This window comes from Chlamydotis macqueenii, chromosome 3 (genome assembly GCF_036417535.1).
Source record: "Chlamydotis macqueenii isolate bChlMac1 chromosome 3, bChlMac1.mat, whole genome shotgun sequence".
Lineage (NCBI taxonomy): Eukaryota > Metazoa > Chordata > Aves > Otidiformes > Otididae > Chlamydotis > Chlamydotis macqueenii.
The window spans coordinates 93,105,400-93,130,406 of NC_141558.1; the positions used below are offsets into that span (position 1 = coordinate 93,105,400).

General features: G+C 39.8%; 1 protein-coding gene across 1 annotated transcript in view; it reads left to right on the forward strand.

Annotated features, from left to right (window-relative positions):
• PLD5 (phospholipase D family member 5) overlaps positions 1-25,007 on the forward strand; it is a 181,071-nt gene that overhangs the window by 119,883 nt on the left and 36,181 nt on the right. The window contains exons 4-5 of the mRNA XM_086745096.1: positions 1,666-1,780; positions 24,876-25,003. Coding sequence (XP_086601222.1) covers positions 1,666-1,780; positions 24,876-25,003 — 243 coding nt within the window. The remainder of the gene's footprint in view (positions 1-1,665; positions 1,781-24,875; positions 25,004-25,007) is intronic.

A 25,007-nucleotide genomic window follows, 5' to 3' on the forward strand; every position in this document is an offset into this window, starting at 1 on the left:
GGTGGCTTACCACTCCCTGCTGCTTCTGGGTGCGATGTGGGAGGAGTGCTTCTGTCTGAGGCTTTGGTAGCTCACACTACATCAGATTGTGTCATCCCAAACTGCTTTTGCATTGGCTGTTTTTGTAGATTAGAAAGATCCTTTTAAGATTTTTAGAGTAAAAGCGTGTACAGAGAATTGTGTAACATGGAAAGCTTTATCTTCTACCTGTTTGTCTGAAAGCTAATATGACTGGTTGCTTCTTTGGTTTAGCTTTACCTTTGAGCCAGCATTATATTGAATCTTAAGTGAACTGTGTAGGTAGGGCAGGCACTTTGTCAGCTGATTAAACACAAGGATTTTGTGTATTTGACTGCTAACTGTAAGTTCTGCCTGCTATAGTAAGCTAGAATGGCAGCAAGGAAATGGGCTCTAACCCTCTGGTTGTAGTAACGCCGTACAGTAATGATACATTGGATATTTTACTCTTGACATCATGTAGTTAGATGCTTTTAAGCATTTTTCTTTAAATTTAGCTCAGTATGAGATTCCCTTTTTTTTGTTCTTTGTTAGAAATAAGGCTTAAATAGTAAAGTTATAACTGTGTAAAAAGGAAAAGCATATGAAATACATGCAGATTATTCTTCCTAGTATTCCTCATCTCAAGATGAGCATGCAACCACTTGAAAATGTACTGCGGTTAGAACCACTTACAAAAAATCATTCAGTACAGCATAAGTGTAATAAACTATTTTCCTTGCACTTTTTATCCTGATTTTAATAGAGTGTAATTATTTAGAAGAAAGTTAATGTAAAAATATAGAATCATAGAATCTTTAAGGGTGGAAAAGACCTCCAAGATCATGAAGTCCAACCATCAACCTAACACCGCCATGCCCACTAAACCATGTCCTGAAATGCCACATCCACACATTTTTTTATCACCTCCAGGGATCGTGACTCCACTAGGTCCTTTGGCAGCCTGCCCACTCTTTCAGTAAAGAAACTTTTCCTAATATCCAATCTAAACCTCCCCTGCCACAACTTGAGGCCATTTCCTCTTGTCCTATCACTAGTTACTTGGGAGAAGAGACTAACACCCTTGTTCTCTAGACTAAACAACCTCAGTTCCCTCAGCCACTCCTCATAAGACTTGTTCTCCAGACCCTACACCAGCTTTGTTGCCCTTCTCTGGATGCGCTCCAGCATCTCAACATACTTCTTGTACTGAGGGGCCCAAAACTGAACACAGTATTTGAGGTGCGGCCTCACCAGTGACGAGTACAGGGGCATGATCACTGCCCTACTCCTGCTGGCCACACTGTTCTTGATACGAGCCAGGATGCTGTTGGCTGCCTTGGCCACCTGGGCTGGTGGGGATGCCGGGGATATGTTTATGCAGGATAAAAAAAACTGAACAACTCATTCTTTGTGTCACCTCTCATAAATAGTATTGCACAGTCTGGGAAAAGGAAGAAGCAAATTTGGCCTTCAACACAGAGAAAAGTTGAGAAAAAGTTTTTTGAGTTGCTAACCTTTATGGTAGATTTTACCATATCTAGGAACATATTTACTCAGCTGTTGTGTAGTATGTTTTTGGTTTAACATGTGTCTTTAATTTGTTGATATGTTGTTTGAACAATTCTGTGTCTTACAGCTGCTGCTTTCCTTTAATATTCTTCCCAGGGTCAGCGTCTTTTTGAAAAATTGCTCGAACTGGCATCCCGAAATATTGAGATAAAACTAGTGAGCGATATACTGCCTGTGGAATCAAAGGTATTAAACGACTTGAAAACAAAGGGTAAGACCAAGGTCTTTATGTTATGTGGCTGACTGCTATGTAGTGTTCCTTTTACTTAAAATGCAGACTCAGATGATGTGTAAAATGCACACTATTGGTTTAGCACTGTTTGTTACCCTATAATTGTTTAGCTTTCTCTGTTTCATAGTTATCAAAAATCTGAAACTCTGTTACTGTAGTTGGAGTAGATGTTTATAGTTTGGAAGTGGTCAAAAAGGTGGTAGATAACTGTTCAAACTCATTATGGCCATTCTAACAGTCGGGAAAGTGACCTGAGAAACTACTGTCATACCTGTGGGACAAGGTAGTTTCGTCTTTTGAACAGTCACAAAATACATTAATAAAACAACATGTCTGGGGTACTGATGATTCTTAAGCACTGGAAAACAGACTTGTCAGTCAAATTTAGCCAGCTGACAAGTTTTCTGTGCTACGTGTGTTTCTCAGGTGCCTGCTTTTCTAATCGTAGTTTTGAGGCTTAAAATCCCAATCCAAAGAGGGATTATGCACTGGAACTATGTGGCTAAACTTGCTTTATGTAAAACTGTGTGGAAAAATAGCAAAGAGAGTTTAAGAAATGCTGAAAGAAATCTCACACGCATTTCTTCTCAATATCAGTATGTTAGTTACCTATATAACTTGATAAAGTAGGACTTTAAGGGTAGGACACACTTTTCAAAGGGCAAAAAGAACCTGTCTTTTTTGATGGTGATCAATTTTTACACAGATTACTATATGGATCACAAAGGGAATTCTAAAAAATGAATTAAGCAAAGCAGTTGCTATGTGTAGCAGCACCGTAACATACAACATGTGTGTTTATGGTAAAGAATAAAGGACACCCTTTTTCAACAAAAATAAATCTTTATTTCTTTGAATTCCTTGTAATCTCCTGACTAGGCAAGTAAAAGAAAATTACTAGTGTAAGTCCTATTCCCTTAAAGAGATTGTCTTTTGATCAAGCCTGACATGTTATTTCAACGTGATAACTACAGACTTGTCATTTCACGGCACGGGCTATTCCAGAACTTTGATTATTTCTGTTGTGTAACCAAAAGTGGTATCGACCCATTGTTAACCAGCAAGAATACATCGGCTTTGCACGACATCTGTGAAGTAAGGAATTATCTTTTTCTAATGTGTTGAAAAATAAATAGGTATTTCAATATCAATCTCAGTGAAACTGTCTTTGAAAAAATGGTTTCTTTTCCTGGTGATTCTAATGTCTCAAGTTCCCACCAGTCAGAGGAGATGAGAGGTAAGACCTGTACATTTATATTGCCATGTACATACTGATTAACAGAGGAGAAAGTTGAAATCTGACTTCAAATTCGAGCTGACGGGGTAAGATAAAGCATAATGTAGGTGGCTGGGAAAGCAGAACTGAACTGATATAGAGTAAAATAAAATTAGTAGTTTACAGTTGTAATGTTAGTACAGATATCTGAGCTAGCTGGGAACCTGCAAGTTTGTCGCCACTGTTAAGCCTTTTTTGTCATGTCTTCGCTATCCTGACTCGCTTGAGCTAGCTGTAAAACAGGGTAGCTTGATTAGAGAAGCAGTCTGGCAGCTGCAGCATCAAATGTATTGATTTCCTGTGCTAGCATATAACACACCTAGAGCCACGGTGACAGGAGCCTCTGAGTGCTGAGATAATGTACATTTGCTAATAATTGCTGCACTATGGGAGTGTAGTTTAGTTGCAAAATTAAGCATATGGAAATGAGGAAATACTAGTCTCAGAGCATATATTTACGATAGACTTTAATTACATTATCAAATTCTATATTTTGTATAGAATACATAGCTAGTGCTTGCTATAATCTTACCACATTAATCAGAAGTTTTTCCCTTGTATTGAATGAGAATATGTCAAACATTTAATGCTAAGGCAGATGATGCCCATTCAGGGAATATTATTTCTGTTGGTAATGGCTAGAATCTTTTTTTATCTTCATATTTAATGTATGTCTCCAAACTTTCTCTGTTGCACAGCTGCCAGATCCTGCACTGAATGCAGAATGATTAATTTCCTCATAGGCTTTTCCATGCTGCTTCTCACTGTGGTATCTGAGTGCTCTGCAAATACAGTATTAATGAATTTCTTTTTACAACATCACTGCTAGGTGAGGTCGCTTGCTGTTTTCTGTCTCTCAGGGGCAACTAGCAATTATTAATTGTAGCACAGGCACCAGAAGCCAGATCTGAGCATTTATTTCTGTAGTCATAATTAAAAAAAAAGATATATTAGTAATTTTTAAAAATCAACCACATGTAAGTTCTCCCAGCTCATGTTGTCAAAATTATTACTAAACAGGCTGTAAACTATGATGTTATTTTTACAGGACCTTTTGTAATACGCAGTCCTAGGGTGTGAAGTCTTGCTTCTCTATAGTTAACGTTAAAGCTGTGTTTCACTTGCACATGTGTATAGAAATACTGTGCATATGCGTGTGTGACTCTCTTGTGAAAGGTAGGTCTCCCTGTAGGCAAAATTTGGCTCACTGCATAAACAAATGTGGTGTTCTTAATCCTTTTTATGCTGTGACAGTAGCTTATTAACACTAGTTTTCTAAGTTATTGTTTTAGCATTTTCTCAGCTGCGGTTCAGTCTACTAGATTGAAACATTTCTTGTAACCCTCCCACTCCTTGCACGTAATTATGTACCAGTCTTTGTTCCTCAGTAATATTTGAATGGTATTGTCTCCAATATTTGAATGGTATTGTCTCCAATTAGCATGTTGTTGTATCATTTCTTACGTGTACAGAATCTAAATCCCTCACTAATTACAATCTTATTTTACCTGACAGTATTAATGCTTTCTAAGACGTGCCAATGGATTTCCTTTCTTCAATTTGCATTGCTTAATTCCTTTCCTGGTTTTGTTTTTTTTCCAAATACTCCTTTTTCATGAATTGTTTTTCACATATTTGCAAGGAATGAGGAATGATTTTTGTTTTGTCAGTGTTGGCTGAGGCAGATATAAAAAGATGAGTCTGTCCGTGCCACAATGTGATTAAAATATATATATATATACACATAAAAAACAGCTAAGTCAATGAATAGCTATTGAATATTAGCAGTGAAACTGGAGAATAATATAAAGTCATTGTGCTAAGGCAGGATCTAATCACTAGACCGCATGTGCAGCTGTAACTCACTGAGCAGTTTGTGCACATTTGCCCAGGATCTTAACCAGATACAACCAAAACAGGTGAACTAAAAAGTTATATTATTGCAGGGAGACAAAGAAGTGAGTAGAAAGTGGAGCACTAGAAGCTTTTTGTGCTTTTATTTGTGCACTTTAGATTGCAAACCTTATCAGATACCATTCTATGACAAATTAAATCAGTTTATATCTGGGCAGCTGCATGATCCCAGCCTCCTCTTTGCCCTCCCCACCATATGTTGTCCCTGCCTTCTTCCTTGCACCAGTGATCATGTGGTAGGACAGTTCAGAAGACTGATTTGGCTACAAGCTGCTTTTTTTGTTGTTGTTGTTTTTGTTTGGCTGGCTTAATAGTCATTTGCATTAGATTTCTGCATTACTCAGTGTATGATCTCAGAGGCATAAATACTAGGTACAACACAGAGATAAGAAACACGTAGCTGGAGTTGGGAAGGGAGGGTAGGACGACTGGAACCTTGTTTAGATGGGCTTAATCTGCCATGGCATCAGAAAGGCCAGAATTCATGTAATACCCAGGGACTTTTAGTGGTTTTGTTTTTTCATGTACATCTATTTTATTTAAATTGTTGCACAATGGACAGTAATAGTGAATATGATTTATATACCAGATTAAATGTGTTTAGTCCCATATTCTGTCTGCTTCTGTTGACATACTTAAGGTGCTGCATAGTTTTAGAGCTGTGGTGCTTGTGGGACATCCGTTTTTTTTTACCTTTGGCCACAATCATGTTCCCTTTCCCTGTCTAGTTGTGGGGGAATGGGAAGATGATGTCATATTTTTAACATATTATAGAAGAACCAAAAAACTTGTGTTATGTCATAGAAAAGACGGAGATCACCTGGGAATATCACTCTACTTTCTCCTTAAGAAACAAGCTGTGAGTTAAGTACTTTTTTTAACCTAGAGCCTTTGTGCACTGCAAACCCTAGGAATGTAGACTTCACCATTTGGGAGAAACTGCCATTTCCTCTGAAAAACATAAAGCTGTAGGAGTAAGTGAGGGCGTTTCCTGATAAGTTTCTCTGGGCCTAAAACATGTTTGGGTTTTGGGCAACTTACGTTTTTGTGAAAGTCGTTGGTAAGGTAAACCATGATGACATTGATTCATATTCAGCCCAGAATATTTGGTTTCAGTATTAAAGAAAATGTTCCAAATATGGGGACAGGGGACTGTGAGCAGATTACGAAAGAGCTATTACTGTCAGTTTTAAGAAGAAAGTAGACAAGCCCCTGTGAGGAGTAACCTGGGATGTCCCTGCTCCTTGCAGGGGGGTTGGACTAGATGACCTTTGAAGGGCCCTTCCAACCCTAACCATTCTATGATTCTATGATTCTATTTGGCTCTGGTGCATGGGAAGGATCTAGATTGGTTTCAAAGCTGATTTTGATAGTTCTGTAATGATTTGGAAGGAGAACATAAACTTATGTGTTTAAGTACATTCATCTCAACGTAAGAAAGAAAGAATTTTTTTACAGTAAGAGCAGTCATTCACTGGAACAGCATTTTCGTAGAGTTAAACAAAAGTGAATGTGAACAGAGAGGGAAAAATCCCTTCTTCCATTCCTTTTGGATTTTAAATGTTGACACTTTTCTAAAACTCTTCCTAAGCCATACCTTAAAATATGAGTATTTAAAAGGCAGCTAATGAAAATTGTACTGGCAAGGCCTTTGACATCTGATTTTAAATTCATTTTTATATTTTGATTTATTATGAATCAGACCTTGTTCCTTTTTTATTATTATTTTATGTTCCTTGGGTACCCACAACAGAGTAGATGCATGCTTTGATTTAGATTTTATTAGTTACTGCTGGAGACTGTTTCCTGATATTTTCTCAACAACTTTCAGCCTGTGACAAGCAATCTTAAAGCCAATTCCAAGGTGAAAGATCTTGTTATGTTCTTTACCTCTTAGAACTGCCTAATAACTTTGACAGAGTCCTGCATAATGAGAAATCGAACAGAATTTCCAAAACTAGTTGCAAGTGCAAGCACCTAACATCCTAGGCAACACTAATAAGCAGAAACTCCTGCTTGGTTATTTTTGGCGTAAACATCTTTCTGTTTAGGCACCTAAACCCTGTTACTTCAGTTTATGTTGCTAAGTGTGCACTCATCCACTAGCGTCTTGATAGCAAGGAAATGTTCAGCATTGGTTTTAGGCCTAAATCCCATGAGAACTCATATGCTGTGTTTCTCACTTGTTTCAGCTGGGGAGCTAGATCCTGCAATGTAAGGTAAGCTATGTCCAACCTCATGAAATGTGGCTGCAAAGAGCAGATAGGTGTCATTTTTGCTACATCTTAGACAGGCATATAGATACACGCAATGTCTGACGCAGAACATCTGCGTGAGTTGCAGAAGATCAGGTTAGAAATCATGCTCTATCTGAATGTTTCTAAATTGTCAACCTGAAGAAGAGCCTTAGCAGGCACTTGACAGAACGCAAATTGTATAAGCTAGTATTGAAAGTCTTAAACTTCCTGAAACAGAGTTTGCAGTCACGAAGGATTGGGAAATGCAGAGGGCCTTCTGTAGTGGTGCTCCTATAGTCCCCTCCTATTTGAGCTCTAACAGTTTGCAGAAATCTTCTAATCTCTGTCTACATTTAAAGATTACTCTAGTAGTTATGCTTTCATTTGGGATGGAAGAAACCTGGCTTCGAGTCCTTGCTCTGCTTCTGCTCCTTCTACTACCACCAGATATATTTTGAAATAAATGTCTTGCCCTTAATAATTATTGTGAAAAAATTATTTTAAGCTTCTGATTGCAGGACAGAATTTTGAAACCTCATTGGAGAATTGATCCTTCTCCTCAATTCCAAATGAAAGGCTGGGGTAAATGACATAACCTTCCATCGGCATTGCCTGCTGTCTAGTTTAGATGTCTTTTAACTCAAAAAAAAAAAAGGCTGCTGATAATCCAGTTTTTATTATAGGTTTTGTAGGAAACTAAATACCTAATCTGGGAATAACCATCCATTGGACACAGAAATATCCCCCAAAATATCCCCAAATTAGCCACCATAATAGAACACAATGTAGAACAGATTATTTTCTCTTATGAGTCTTTAAGAAGAGTTAGGCGTGGCCTGCCTGAGAGTTCTCTAGCATGAGACAATTAGCATTGAGGCTGTCACATTCACAATCAGTAGCGGGGGGGTGGGAGGGGCGGGGAATAGCAACCTCACTATAATTTAAATTCTGAATGCAACCAGGGCCTTGGATTGTACTGACTTGTTTTGCGAAGAGAGAGAGGGGAAAAAGGTTTGCTTAAGCTAAAAACTCTGTGCCCATCAGAGCCGCATATGCAAGCAATAAATTCTAATTCTAAGCTCTGCAGCACCTCTGTCTCTAAACTTTACTTAGAAATTAATACCTTTGAGAGGAATGCCTATGTTTCCAGGGACAGTACCCTCCCATTGGTAATGTGTACTTCTGCATTATCAAGTATCAGTCATATGCTTTCCAATATCTATAGTCATTGTTTCAGAGACCCATAGGTAAATAATTCTACATTTTTCTTGATGAATTAAGGCTAGATGCATTGTAAGACACTTTTAGGATGCTAAGTGTTTAGTAGGAACATCATCATTCTTCTGCTTTGAATTTTGTAACTGAAAAAGTCTTTTATGATAGATTGATCAGTATTTTAATACATAATTTCACTTTGCAAATGTCCTTGCACTTGAGTCTGTTCCTAATGCCTGTGTATTCATGGATTTGGCAGAAATGGGCACTTAGCACAACTATGAGTGTTGCTAATCCAGCCATCTTGTGAATTCCTTTTGTCTGGTCATAACTAGTCAGGTCCAACACAGCAGGTTCATCCCACAGGGTTCATCTCCAAACCTTGCTTGACAGTTTACATGCTGGAATGGATTCTTCCTGATGGCAGTAGTTGGTTTGAGTCACTGGCACTTTCTAGTACAGAGGAACCAATAAAGGATGGCATTAGCAGAAATTAGTTCTGACATTTTAAAAACATATGGATAGCATGCAAGTTCCTACCTACAGTTATTGGAAGAGCTGGGAAGAGCTGCCAGGGCCATCTGAGCTCAGAAAACATTTGTTAGGTTGCAGAAATTTTGACACCCCATGCATTCTCTTTAGTGCTTTTGCATACAACACTATCTCGTCCTGAAAAGAGATGAAGACTAATGGTCCTACACATGGGTCCAAAAAAAACCAGGGTAATTTATTGTCAGTGAATTTTGTTGTGTCCATTTGTGTGGTTCCCACATGTTTCAGATCCACTTGAAGCCTTACAGTCTTCCTAGAACTGTGCCTTGGTCAGTCACAGCAGTCTTGCTGGTATAATTTGGTGTATTTTTGATTGCTACTGTTTGCAAGCAGGCTTCAGCCTTCCCAATGATGGTGAGTCTTTGGTCTCTCACCTTGCTGAAGTTTTTTATGTCATCTAGACTGAAATGCAACTACAAAGCTGGACATCTCTGAGAAGACCATCACCTGAAGTGACATGACACAGACATGGAACTCTAAAGTTGTGTACGTGGTTTTACACTCTTCTAGCTTCTTAGCTGCTTAGCTCAATCTGTGTAACATTTCTGCTTCAAACTTGCAATTAAAGTATTGTATGCTCAAAGTTATATCAGAAGTTGTCAAAAACATCTAAGAGCATTAATAAATGTCCACACCAAGCTGACACTGTTTGACTGACAGCATTTGGTTTTCATTTGATGAACACTTTGGAAAGGCTACTCAAGCATGCCCACCCTTGGGTCACTGCATACAGCATGACTGTACCATAAAGTAAACCCATGTGACCAAATCTTGCTGGTTTATTCAGCATTAGTTACCAAGCTTTATCTTTGTAACAAGGAGTTACCACTATCATGTTAATACTGATCTTTCTGGTAATCTCCTATATCAATTTTCAAATTAACCTTAGGCTTCTACAGCACTTTGGTGTGTTATGAATTTTTACACAGCCTAATGTTTGGAAAGTAAATTACATTAAGCTTGTTGTAAGGTAATTCAACTGGAAGAAAGGTCCCCAGAATGATATCTCTGTGTTACTTTCCATCATTTCCATTGCTTATTGCACACCCTTATAGAGTCATTGTCTCTAATGCTTACGCTTCAGAACACATTCAACACCTTTTGCTTTGGACAGAATATTAACTATATATTCTGCGCAAATATGAGTGATTATGTAGTGCAGAAATTGACTGTCACTTCAGTGACTCAGAACAAAACAGGTCACTGCTCTTTGATGTGTTCAGTCTCAGTAGTCATAGTTGCATAAAGTGATGGGAAAAATACTAGCAGAGTGGTAGCACTACATAACATCTATACTATGCTTCAAAATCATGTCAAAAGAACATTATGATGGTTGCAATGTCAGGCTTTCAAAAATAACAGTTCCTAAGCAAAGGGTCACAGAGCAACTGTTCTCAGCCATAAGACAATGGAAACAAGCTGAAGGTCGGTTTTCTGCGCTGCTAGGATCAGCAGAACCACACGCTTATGGAGGGAGTATAACAACTGAAACAAGTGGAGGATGATATTCCCCTTACTGTGTATATTCTTTTAGCAATTTGTAGGTTAGGAACTGCTGTGTCACAGAGTTCAGCAACCTGGTGGTGTTTGGATGTTTTTTTTTCCTTTAATTTGTGTGATGACTTTTGAATCTATTTGTATTTTTGTTATCCACAAAACACTAAACACAGTAGCAATGTGTTCTGTATCTTCAGTATTTCCTCAAAATGTTTTTTTATTCACTTTATATAGTTTTACGTTTCACTTGCCTGAGTTTAATTTTACTTTTCTCTGTTTCCTTTTCTCACTTGGACTCAAATCTACTTATTGAAGGATACCATTTTATCTCTAACATTTTTCTTTAGCTTGTCTTTTACCTATCCTTGCATCACCTCTTGGGAAAGGGATATTTAGTCTTGGTAATTGTATCCTCTGTTAAAATGTTTTCAAGTGTTGCCACGAAACCCGTAAAGATTTTTCTCTTTGGCCTTTGATTTTCTCTTAGCATACATCCTTATGTTATGAAGGTCTTCTTTCTGAAACTAAACATTACCAGAATGGGCTTGTGGGATGCAGATGATGTTGTTGCAAAGATAATGAGCTGGAGTACAGTGTGATCATCCTTACAGGGACTTTTTGATAGTTGCAGTTTTAATCAGTACTATGCATTGCTCAAAGTAAATCAAGAGTAGTTTCTCAGCTTGTGCATTCTCTAATTGGTCCATGAAGCAATCATTTGTGGTATGTAAAATTGTTTTCTGTATCATATCTTCTTGTACCACCAAGCTGTTTGCAGTCAGAGTACTGACTTTAGTTGAATATGACAATCTTTTTGCCACTGGACACTATCAAATTCAATGCACAGGGATTCTTATCCTCGTGTAAGCATGTGTAGAATATTTTATTTCATTATCACTTTCATTGTGTTGTCTCTACTTTCACTTACTGAACACCAGTCAAAACCTCATCTGGGGACAAGCTTTGTTTCCTTTTTTTCCCTGTGATATTAACACTGAAATAAGAGTGCTTCATGAATATTCAAGAATAAATGTTCATGATGCTCACAGGAAATGGAGGAATAGCTTAGTTCCCATTTTATAGGTGAAAAAATAAGACACAGGTAAGAGCTAAGACATCCACTTATTTTTATGTCAGTTTGTGGCATACACAATCTGTTACTTGTTTTGGTTGGGCTTTTTTAAGAGTATTTGTCACTGTGTAGCACTATAATGTGTCTGTTATTGTGAACAAGATTAGACCCTAAGGGCTCAAACTAAGTCCTCAGAAAATGACATGTGCGCCTGCCCTGCCCTCTTTCATGCAGAGCGGCTTTGTGGAACATCAGCTGTGGGATCCAAATATTCTGGGTAGTTTCAAGTAACTTAAAGTATGAGACTATGCTTTTTCTCTTGAATCCTAGTCTTACTCGCTCCTAGTCTTTCGTAACACACAAGAGAGAGGTCATACAGCAGCAGTCTTTATTCCAAGGATCTGATCCTCCCCCAAAGCAGAACTGCTTCACAGGACCCTGTTAATGTCTGGTACTGCTTTCAGTTTGATCTTTCATTGTTTTCGTGCAGGTGTTGCCTGCTTGCCTGTGCATTCACCATACTTCATATCAATATTAAGCCACGTTCACCATCAAATCTTTATCATTTCCAGTTTACATGCATCTTATAGTGCAAACCTAATTGATTTCCCTTTCTGTCTCTTGTCTTGCTGCCTCACACTTTCATCCCTCAGGCTTTCCTGGGTATGTGTCCAGCTAGGTACTTCAGATGGGCTTCTGAAGTAGTGGCAACGCTTTCTCCTGCAGCTTAGGGTGAGTGCCTTGAAGGGACTGGCACCAAGTTGATGATGTAATTATTAGGACTAGAGGTGCACATGCTGCCTTCTGGCCTCGCCTTTGTAGGGATCCCAGTGTGTAGCTGCAACCAGTCCAGTTATGCAGCCCCTGTCCTGTGCCCTGCTCTCATCCCAGATGGTTCTGAAATGCTCGGTCTGTCTCTTAGTGTCCGAAAGCTAATTCTGTGCATCCTGTGTAGTTTAGAGAAGAAAAGGAAGTCCTACAAGCTTGGTTCTCCACCAGTTCAAGATGTCACAGGGGAGTAACATAGGTATATTCCTGTTCTTCACAGACAGCTGCTGATATTTATACTAGAGAAATGAGATTATACTTGTGGTCTAGTCCCTCTGGGACACTAAAAATCCTCTGTTATTTCAGTGTGCTGTCACTTTTGTTGACTGTATATTGTGTGTGTCCTTCACCCAGCTAATGTGGAGTCATGGCTTTTATTTTGCTTTCTACATTTCAAATGGGCTGTTTGGATGAAAGTCAACCTGTGTTAAAAAGCTACTAACTGACAAGCTATTGATTTGTTTCCCCTATGTATTTCCTCAAAGACAAAGCAATTTTCCTCATGTGCTTTTTAATTTTCCTCAGTGGATTTTTCTGCTTTTGATATTGGGGCATGCCCATTTGTCTCTTTAAAGTGTCTCCATTTTCATAGAATCATAGAATCATAGAATGGTTAGGGTTGGAAGGGACCTTCAAAGGTCATCTAGTCCAACCCCCCTGCAAGGAGCAGGGACATCTCCAACTAGATCAGGTTGCTCAGAGCCTCATCCAGCCTGGCCTTGAATGTTTCCATGAATGGGGCTTCCACCACCTTTCCGGGCAACCTGTTCCAGTTTTCTATAACTCACATTGTAAAAATTTTTTTAAATTTTTTTTTTTAATTTACATTTTAATGTATGAAGTATCTGGGTGACCAAACCAGCATGCTGAAGCCCTCAAAAAAGCATCCGGGGGCTGGTCAGAACAATAGTAAATAAAGTGTGAGACTCTTTAGTCTTCTACAGGAGACCTGCAGTGTCTATTCTACATCCCTGCTTTTATGAAAGAAGAGACCATAGAAGTCCCTTGTTATTTTAAGAACCTTAGACCCATGGTAAGAAACAAAAGGTCAGCTTTAGTTCTTGTTTGGACTAAGAAAGCAAGAAGAAATTCCTAGAGTCCCAATCTGCAACAATCATCAGCAATCTCTTCTGTCTACCATTGCATTTTGTATCATGAGTTAATACCTGCTGGAGTTCTAGCACGTGCTAAATAAAGTAAAACTAGGACTAAACTTGGCACTCCAAAACTGTGGTTAGGTTTAAAACTCTTAAGAAAAAATATTTTTTTCTTTCCACAAATTTATTTATGAAGACTTGGAGAATATATCATGCTGCTTAAGTAGTTAGAGAATAAAGTCTGTTCCTGAAATAATTGGAGAGTGAGGGAGTGAATGAATAACTGCATGAATATATGTGATATATGAAGCAATGAATGAGTGGGCAAGGGTGAGAGTGAAATGATGAACTCTGAGGATGAAGTGGGAGAGAGTGAAGGGCAGGGAGGAAGAATGACACGGGGGGAAGGTAGTGGGGAAAACAAAATAAAATGGAGGAATGAATCAGATGAAAGAGAACAGCAGAATCAGAAAACAGTAATTAATTTAGGAAAAGATCTGGAGCACCTCTCCTATGAGGACAGGCTGAGAGAGTTTGGGCTGTTCAGCCTGGAGAAGAGGAGGCTCCAGAGAGACCTTACAGTGGCCTTTCAGTACCTAAAGGAGGCTTACAGGAAAGATGAGCAGAAACTCTTCAGCAGGGCCTGTTGTGATAGGACGAGGGGTAATAGTTTTAAAATAGAGGGAGGTAGATTCAGATTATATATTAGGAAAAAAATTTTTACACTGAGGGTGGTAGAACACTGGCACACGTTGCCCAGAGAGGTCGTAGTAGATGCCTTATCCCTGGAAACATTCAAGGCCAGGTTGGACGGGGCTCTGAGCAACCTGATCTGGTTGGAGATGTCCCTGTTCCTTGCAGGGGGGTTAGACTAGATGACCTTTAAAGGTCCCTTCCAACCCAAACTATTCTATGATCAGAAAGGAATGCTGGCAAAATGTGAAGCATGTTCTTGGTGGGCTTGTGGTGACATAGATGAAAGGAGATAAAAATAATTGGAATTGAGATGGGAATGATGGGAAAAAAAATAGCAAAGTCAAAGGCTGACTTGGCAGGATCATAGGACAGGATCAAAAGAAAGATGTAGGGAAAGATGCTGAGGCACAAGTGAGAATTAGTAGTAAAAGGAAACGGCTGCACCACTGGCAGACTCAGGTTGGTTCTGGCTGTGCCTCTGCTTTCCTTGTACGGCCATGGCAAGGTCAGCTAGTGCTCTTGGCTTTTGGGAGCCAAAATAATATTACTCTAGAACTGCTCAGAGAATCAGTTAATGAAAGTACAGAAAAAATAAAAACCTGTTCTATTATGAAGGTATTGTAAAAATAAAAAGCAGTAGTTTAGGACCAAATAATACTGCCTGTTCACCTGCCCTGCAATTCGCTTTCTCACTTTCCAGAACTGAGATTTCTCCTTCATGGGAAGAAAACTAACAGAACCCAAAGCAGAGCTACAGATGTCAGAGAACCACAATTTGGGAATGATTGCATAAGTGGTGTTATTGCTAGTCAGCACATTTAGAAGTGACTGTTGCCAATACTGATGGTTTTAGAATATATAAATATCAGAACAAAATAATGTTAGTAAGTTAAAATGAGAGATAGGGGTAAATAGTTGCTGCATTTTTTTGGTAGGGATTTAGCCTTGTTCATTCATAGAAGGTTGTGATTCTAATTCCTCATGTGTTAAGATGACAAAATGTCCCAGAATTCTTGAATGTTTCATGTAAGAAGTGTATAAACAAATCTAATGCTTCATAATGCTAATCCAAACAAAGAAAAGAGTCTTTGAAGGGATGTGGGGTAAGCAGTGTGTGAGTTTACTAATCTCTCTATTATATTTAAAGTAGGTTTCTTTTATAGTAAAAACATATGCAATTATAATTATGCAGAGAAAGCAGCCCACAATCCAACTGTAGTAATGCTTTTACTGATAGTATTACGGTCTTCCTTTAAGCAGTAATATGCTTTGTCGCCTGAATCAACTAAGTAAGAAAATTACTTTTCCCAATCTCTAAAGCAATCACTCTTATAGCTTCATCTAGTAAATGAACAGCCTAATCTCAATTCTGAAGGGCAAAAACAATGTGGAATTTTTTTAGAAATATTCTATCAAACTTTGTTGTACAGTAGTTATCTTACAGACTCTACTGAATCATCAGACTCGCAAAGCAGATTTATACTCAGAAGATGCTATTTAGAGGAATGATGAATTCTGCTACAGGGGAAAGAATTGAACTGATAATCAGTGCTCTCAAAGTTTTATTCGAAATAATCTATGACTATTGATAAAAAATACCTTACGTAGCTTAAAAAGAAGTAAAAATTAGATTGAAAAATACTGATGTTAGGGTCAAGTCAGTGCAAAATGAGGATTTTTACAGTGAGGGTGGTGGAACACTGGAACAGGTTGCCCAGAGAGGTGGTAGTAGATGCCTCATTCCTGGAAACATTCAAGGCCAGGCTGGATGAGGCTCTGAGCAACCTGATCTGGTTGGAGATGTCCCTGCTCCTTGCAGGGGGGTTGGACTAGATGACCTTTAAATGTCCCTTCCAACTCTGACCATTCTGTGATTCTATGATTTCTCTCATGTTTGCTGCATCAGGCAGTAAAACTTCTTAAGAGGCATGAAATATTTGCTACATTCCATAAAATTATTAGAGGGAAAGGAAAAGCTGTTTGGATCTTTTTAAGTTAGGCTAAATTCTTGTGCACAGACTCAATTTAATTGTTTTTATTTTTAAAGATAGTCTAAAATGGGAGTCCTAAACTTTGTCCCAAACAGTAAGGGTTTCTATAGCAGATAGAGTACAGAAATCACTGCCTTCAGAAGCCAAACCCAGGTGGGCAAGTGTGGAGTTGAAGAATGCCTGCTTTTCCATGTAATGAACTGTAGTGTTGGCTGCTTGCATTTGTGAAGTACTTGCGTATCAAGTATCTACTGGGTGGCAGCAGGTGCCTCCGAAGGATGTGGTGACATGGATGTGTCGTTGTTAAGAACAGAATAGGCGTTTTCCAGTGGAAAATGTAGAATGTAATATTCTACAGTAACAATTAAAAATCTTAACTAAAAAGTCAAGTACACACCACAGGGTTTAAGAAAAAGAAGTGGAAAGAACTATTACAGTGCAAATAATAAAAACCCATGGGATTAACAAGGCTAATCTACTCTAATAATCACATTGTTATATATTCTGCATTAGAGAAAGGGGTATCAGTCTTCAGATCCTGTTTTTAAATATGGGGGTTTTTAACATGGGCTGTACTGCATTTTATGGTGTTTCTTACAGAATCTCAGTGCTTTACTGATTTGTGGAAGCACTCTGTCTTGTGAGAGAAAATGAGAAAGCCATGAGTTTGCTCTGGAAACTGAATTTCCATCTTTGAAGGACCAGAGATCTGTTGTTGTATGAGTTTATTTCTTGTTTGCAGTCTAAAATTCTGTTAATTAAAAATGCTCACAGCTTTTTCTGCTCAGAAGGGAGCTGGGCATCAGGATTCACTGCAAACTACTGTATTGTGAATTACATGCTTAAGTATTTTCTGTTATTGTTTTCATTTTCCTTCTCTATTTTCTCCTTCTCTGTTGTTCTCTTAAACTGTTTTTATCTCATCCCACAAGTTTTGCCTTTCCCGATTCTCCTCCCCATCCCACTGCTGAGGGCAGTGAGGTAGGGAGTGAGTGGGCAACTGTGTGCTATTCTAGCTGCTGAGTGAGGCTAAATCACAATGGATTTTTTGGCACCCAACGTGGGGCCAAGGAATTGGGGATAAGGATATTCACTGGGAGCTATAACGGGCAAAACGTGGACTGAAGTCAGCTAGAGAGCAAAATTATTGTGGAGAATTTATGTTGTTCTAATTGTGGTGAAGGGATGAGGGGGGGATTGTATGTAAATTGTCTGCTTTTCATTTGGTGTTGTGCTGATGTTATTTTGATTTTGGTGTGGGGAATTCTTTTTGTTGATGTGTGTGTATTTTAATGATAATTTTTAAATACGTGATTCGCAGAGGTGAGGAGTGGAATTGTGCTGGTTTTGAGGGGGAGGGGGGGGGGACGGCTACAGTGGCAGCTTCTGCGAGAAGCTGCTAGAAGTTTCCCCTTTGTCTGGTGGACCTGGCCAGGTCTAGGGCAGACCCACCGCTGGTCAGGGCCGAGCCAACTGGTGACAGTAACAATGCCTCTATGATAAAGTAAAGGTAAATGGGTAACGTATTACAAAGATGTAGGTAAGTACTACAAACAAATATTGTCAGGCCTCTCACTTGTTTCTCCTATGACATGGAGTGGGAAGCGTTTTGGTAATATGTCTTTTTTTTCTGCTGAGTAAATCAAAAGGACCCAACAGGCAACGCCAAATGCATTCACATGGGTGAGAGCTGTAACAATCTTATGCTGAACTCTCTCTCTACAGCAGAGTAATTAGCTGAGAAATCAGTATTTTGATTACTTGGACTAGCAACAAAGGCCAGCATTTGATGTCTTCAAAGCCACTGTAAGGGCATATTTAGCTAAATGTTACCTTGGGAACTAACTAGCTCCCAAGATGTCATTGAAGTTAAACAAGCAATTGAAAGAAATTAATTCTGACCTTTCCTTTGTTCTCAAGAATCTGCCATCCTGCATCCAGTGAGCAAACTCTGCACGCACAGGGATCCCCTGACGGTTCTTTTCTGGATTCCCTGTGTCACTGTGGACCCCTGTGTAAGCATGTGGGAAATGTCATCCCAAGCAAATGCCAGCATTGCCCTCCTTTCTGCTTTGTTTGCACATGGCAAATGGTTATGCAAGATAAAAACCAAACAAATACTGGAATTTCTGAGAGGCTTGATTTTGAGAAGAATGGAGGCTGCGGTGATGTGGGCCTCCCTTTACATGGCAGCACTGGCATAAGCAGTTCCTGCGTCTTGTTGCACCCAGCCACAAGCCACTCATTCCCATGCTTGGGCTGTGCCTTCAGCTATGTTGGAAAAATTCTTTGCTGCCATGTGGTGAGCTGGAGTAGGGAATTGTTCTACATTTGAAACAACCATTTTGTTTTCATCCATGGATCCATTTTCTGATCCAGTTCATTCCTTGGGCCCCAAAAAAGCTACATGTGCACAGCTGAGGAGGTGGTAGGGGAAAGGAGAAGGGTCACTGAAAATTAGGTCTGTTCATGCCACTATTACTGGGTTGTTTGTTTGTTTTTTTAACCGTGCCAGTTGTAATTCTCTACTAATTTGTTTTCAGTCAGAGAGCTGGGTTTTGCAATGCTCATTTCTCACTATTTTGTATTCTTCCTGCTCTTGCCTGTCCCCACGCTTAGCTCTTGGATTCCTCAGCTGAGTGGATGGAGCTGTTTCTGGGGCTGTGCTAGGTCACAGAAATTTTTTTAATCCACTGAATGACTGAAAAACAAAGAAAAAAAGCACTAATCAGTGCAGAGGATATTTGTTCTCTCTGATTGTGCAGGACCGAGCCCGCCGGTGTGTTACAGTCTGCTGGGGAGGGAAGGAAACCAGGCAAGAAGCTGGCTCAGTGCCTGGAGAGGGGGCTGGGAAGTCAGCCGGCAGCAATGGAGACCTCACTCTTCTCACACTCACAACTCCGCAGGGAGATCCTTGACTGCAGCCCGTCTGCTCAGGGAAGCTTTCCCGTAGCAGCCTTTCCTCCAAGCTCCAGCCAGGCATGGACACGTGAGCTGTCTGGGGAGCATGCCAGTGGAGATGAACGGTGGCAGCACGCGGAGGGCAGAGAGCGTTTTCTGTGTGTTTTCCCTGAACCACCTACGCCACAGCTCCAAGCGCGTGAGCCCGTCCATTGCAATTCCAGTGGCTGCTGCCAGCACTCGTGTCCCTCCAGAGATGGACTGGGGCGGGGCATGGAGCTGCAGTCACAGATTCCTCACCTGTGTACTGATTTCCTCAAAATTATCTTTGTATCAGTGACCTCAGGTGCTGTAAAAGAAGGCAGTAAGCATTACAAGTAATTTTTAATGAAAAATACCTGCATCAGAAACAGCCTCATTTTACTACAAGCAGCATTAACTTTGGGGGCTATTGTTGTTTTGAGAAGCTGCAGGTGCACATATGAATAATACATAATCCCAGAGTGGCAGGATTCAGTCCTGATACTTTTTAAAAAGGAGAGGAGTGTGTGTGAGGAGCAGAGGGCAATGTAAACAAAACAGCTGATTCAAAGTTAAGGTATTACCATCAGAGATTTCCCTAAAAGTCCTTCTGTGTTCTCTTTAAAATAAGTCTGCATCATTAATCGTTCTGGAGCCAAGCAGCGATTTAAATTGTATTTCAAATCCAATATTCCATAAAGAGCGCAGAAATAGTGAATAGTCTAGTTTGTCTTTTAATCATTCAGAGAAGTAGTAAAAATAACTTTGTTGTCAAGTTGCGAATTCCTCTGCTTTTGTACTTGTCCTCCTGTGAGTACTGGCAGGTCACACTAATGGAGCTTCTGGACCAGCTCCAGGCTTCTTGCAATGAGTCGAGAAAAAAGCATGAAAATTCCTGGGGAGATGATCCTCTCCCTGGGTCACTTGTGTCTGCCCAATATGAGGCAACTGCTTTACCCCTTATGAGTGGGATATGGAAAACTCTGGATTTTTGCCTCAGTGGAATAAAAATTATTTATCTTCAAGGGTGTACTTTGTGCTAAGGCTTGTAATTGAAAGCAAATAAGTAAAATAAAAGTGTCTATTGCAAGGTATAGGGAAGGAGACGTTCCTTTTATATATGTGTACCCATCCATATTTCCTAGTGAGTAAATTTTATTTTTTAAAATTAAGTTTGGTACGTAGGGGTAATAAAGGATCTTTTGTTGATCTTTCTGAGTTAGCACATGGTGATTAACTGCCTCTATACTGCCCTGAAAACTCAGTTTAGCCAAAAGAGTACAGCAGGTCTATGGTACAACAGCAAGTGCCACACGTGCCGCCTCCCACCTGTGTGGCAGTCTCCTGGAGAGGTCATAGAGGCTGCTCAGGCACCAGCCATGCTCTAGTGCGCGTATGCTTCTGCACAGTGGAGGATGCACAGTGGACTGGATGTGGTGCAGGGGCATTTGTCAGGTTCAAACTGCAAATATTCAGGGGAGCCATAAGCAGTGTTGCTTTCACTGGCCAAACTCATTTAATATACTAGTGCTTCCCTGCATCCTGTTCTTCCTTCTCCTTTGCAATCCCTCTACAACTCCCCACTGCCCCATCCTACCAACAGCTCTGTGTAGCTCCCCTCACCTCGATGTGCTCTCCCTTCCCTTGTCTGCTGTGCATTTGCAAGCTCTGATTTCCAAAAATGCAGAAGGAGAAGCATGCAAAAGCCACTGTTCATCTCCTCCATCTTTACAACTCTCCCATTTCTAGCAGAGGGTAGCAAAGCCCAGTCTCCGTGACCCCTTCTTCCAGGGCTCTGCTTCATGCACAGTCCCAACACGTGCTGTCAGATCGTGTATCTCCATTTCTCTCCACCCTCCCTGCTGCGGCGTGCTTTCCTACCATCAGGGCTGACGAGGTCAGGGCTCTTGGTGGTGTTCTCATCATTGCTCTGCCTGCTGTGAATTGCCCATCACTGTTGCTGCAGCTTCCTAGAGACCTCTGTCTGGCTCTCCTCTCAATCTCTTATTTTTTCTTTCCCTCTGGTTTTAAAAACACTATAGTGAAAGTAAGAAAGTTGTGAAGACAGCAGGCCAGTTTTAGCTGTGGTACAGCAAATGCAGCTTCTGTTTCTGGGGCGTTATGTTTGCTAACTCCAGAGTGAGTTTAGCCTGTAACTGGCACTGTTGAAAACTGCTGCAGGCAGAATTTGCATGTTTGCTTTCAAGGCAGCTGTGATAATAGCAGCTGAACAGTTTGCTCTTTCTGGGTCTGCTTTGCAAAAACGTTTTACCGTATCTACCACAGAGGGGTGGTGTTGCCTCTGCACCAGAACAACCCCTCCTGGTGCGCCTTCTCTGGACTGTTGCATACACCTGGATCTGGAGGCCGAGTGGCAGCCCTGTGAGCCCTGGCCTCCTGTGGGCTTCCATGAAGAAGTGTCACAGTTTGTGCAGCTACCTGGTGACCTTGCTCGAGCAGCAGGAAAATCCACAGCTAGCATATGCTGCAACAGAGCTGCGCCAAGATGCCCTTCTTGATGACGCATTGTTTTTCTTAATAGAGCGTATATGGGTAAAGTCTCCTGCTAACTGCTTAGGGTGTTTTGACTCAAATGTGTGCAGAAGGTCCTAGCCTTGAGCTACTGTTCTTGAAGTCAAGCTTGCCCTGTGGCTTTCATGGCAACATTAGTGGAGTACCTGGAGCAGGCAGCTAGACCAAACAGGACGTTGCAAGGCTAGAAATGGTAAATGGCACTTGCTTGTGCCATCCTTCTTCTTTGGGTTCCTTTGGGAATTGGATTTCTTTGGGAAATGAATTAAAAGTCAGTCTTTCTGCAATGCTGCTATGGTCTTCTGTAGTCTTCCTCCATTATGAGACAGAGGAAGAGGCTGAGCCTCCCGGGGGCTGTGTTCCCATCACATGGAGAAGGTCCAGGCTGTCAACAGCTGCACATCCCAGACTGTATCAGTCATCTCCCTTTTACAGAGTGCAAAACTTCCCTAACTAGAAGAAAAAGTCTGTTACTTTGCTAGACTAAAAGTCCGTAATGAAAGATAAATGTCTGTTACTTAAAGCATGTTTTGATCCCTACAGAGGCCTTTTTGCCTGCGGGAAGAGGGCAATCTGGCCCAATCTTTACAATGCACAGTTTTATGGGACAGGCAAATCCACTTGAGTCTGTAAGTGACAGCATTGGTTTTCTCTAAGATCTCACCCTGCAGTTTAATCTTCAGTGAAACAAAATTGTTAGATTTATTTTTTAAGAGGCTGGCATCTACATTAGCAATCAAGCCTACAAATTGTGCCTTCTGGTTGAACTCAGTAGACCCACAGCTTTGTGTAATTGAAGCTGCAGCACGATAGAGAGTTCTGTTCTGGCTTCGCATATTGATCAGACCAATTTAATTTCCTCATTGGACCTGGACCACGTTTAGGGATGATGGATTGTGTTGAAGGCCTGATAAGTCTATTTTAACGAAACATCTCAAGGGCTTCTAGAACAGAGGCAATTATCAATACTGATGCTTGTTTCCTTTCATCAGAAGTTAAGGGCTCATTAATAGGCTGCACAGAGGCTGCTGCTTGCAACACATGACTATTTTTTAATTAACTTGGAGATACTGTTTCCTCAGTCTTATGAGTTGGCTGTTTTCTGAAGGAAAAGAAATTGGGTTCCAGGTTTGGTTTTAATGGTATATGTGATAGCAGTATCTCCTGCATGGCTATATTTGTTATTTCGGTAGTTGAAACCTGGATTATATTTTGGAGCGATAGTCCCATCCCACTGTTTATGCCCATATCTAAACAGCCCACAAATTCTGGCATCTCACAACTTTTTACTTTTGTGTCAGGTTACTGGCGATGTCTGCTATTTTTAACATTATTATTACTGGTTAAATAGTCTCGTGTTGTAACTTTGGCAATCAGCATTTTTGGTCGGCATTGGATATTTAAAAAAATGTTTTTAAACTGTGTTTATTTTAGGCTCTTAGTTATGAGAAGGAAGCTCATTGTTGCTTCAGACTGTTTTACTTTTCCTATACAAAAATCCTAACACTTCATTTATAACCTATTTGATGTAGGTGTATTGTGGGTGTTAAATTCATACTGCTGTTTAATGTTGCAAATTGAATATATGGAAAGAAAATATGATCAAGGCAAACTGCTATGTTAAACTTTATTTCAAATGCAGTTTTCAGATAAGCAGCTAGGAGTTTAGCACCTTACAGAATTGTTTTCCTTAGCTAGTAGGAGAAGTTGCTTTTGTTTTGTTTATTTATCAGAAAACAGTTTAAACCTTTTAACACCTGCTGTAGTGTTTTCTGATTTCTCCTCCATTCCACACGTATTATCTCATTAATTAGCACAGTTCTGTTCATTAATGCATGGATTGAAAATCAGCAGCAATGTGTTTCAAGAAATACTGGAAAATACCTTTGTTTCTAAGCATAGGTAAATGTGATGGGTAATAACTAGAAAAAATTGGAAAAGTAATTGGGTTGCACCAAATGTAATTGTACAATAAACCAAATTCTTTCACTTGCTCGAAATCCTATGTTGCATGTTTGGTGCTTCATGAAAAGTGTCACCATATCTAATTTTTCTTTTTTTCTTTTTTTTCTTTTTTTTTTTTTTTTTTGTTGGTGATCTAGAATCATTCAGTCAAGTGAGAATTACAGTTTTCATAATCAAAAAGCACTGGTAACTGTTGCTTAAACCTGTGAGTCAAGTGTTTCTTAGAAGGTCAGAAGTAGGAAGTTAGATGAAAAGAAATATATTTTAGCTCCCGAGGTATCCTAGAATTCTTTTGAAGTTCTGACTCATATCCAAACATTACTGGAATTCATGGCACTGAAGATCCCATGAATGTTTAATGGGAGATGTCTGGTACCGTTACTGCCCTCCAGGCTGCTGCTTCACTTCTCTTCCCTGTTACTGTCGTGTCTGAAATAGGAAGAAGAGTGGGTTACTTTAAATTACCTTCAGCAATGATTAATTCAGATTAATAATCTTAAAAACACTGGAGGACTGAAAGAACAATAATGACGTGAGAAATGCCTTGAACTCACATAATATTAAGTACATTCTGGATTTAGTCCTGCAAACTTACTGATGAGACCAGTTCAGACATTCCTACTGATGTAATGGAGCCAACGTGCTTTTACTCAACAGGTAGCTCCTTTGATTTCAGTAGCTGATAATCCTTGTTAAAACTGTGCAATTCAAAGTGGTAGGATGAATGTTACAGATTAGCCAAGATTAAGAGCAGTTTCGGAATACTTCAGGCCTTTGCTTACTCCCTCATAATTCTCCACCCATGTTCCTCTTGCCTGTTCCATGCAACAGCCCACCACAGGCTGTCTGCTTGAACCGTTGTAGAGGAACAGAGTCTGTTTTTCAGGAAGGTGTTGTAATCGAGTTTGTATTTTATTATATGTAGCACATCTGAGTTACAGAATAGATCTTTAAAAATAAACTGCTTTTAGTAACATACAGTGCTGGAAAAAAAATAGCAATTATATGGTTCTAACATGGAAGAAAATTAAGTAAACAATATAATGCATGGGTATGTTCCCTATACCTGCTTCTCTGGAATATGTGTTAATTAAGGTCTTAAACAGTGGTACAGTAACGCTGTTTATCATTGATTTTAAACTTCAGTGGTATGTTTAATTACATTCCTTACTAGTTTTGGAAGCTGAGGCCCTGAAATGGGAAGTTGCTTCTTTTTTTTTATAATGTAAATTATTTTATTTTAAATGATGCTATTTATTATTTTATCCTTAAATCTCTAGGTGCTGAAGTGTTGTATATGAACATGTCAGCATATAACGAAGGTCGGCTTCAGTCATCTTTCTGGATTGTTGATAAACAGCACGTGTACATTGGAAGTGCCAGCCTAGACTGGAGATCGTTGGGACAGGTAA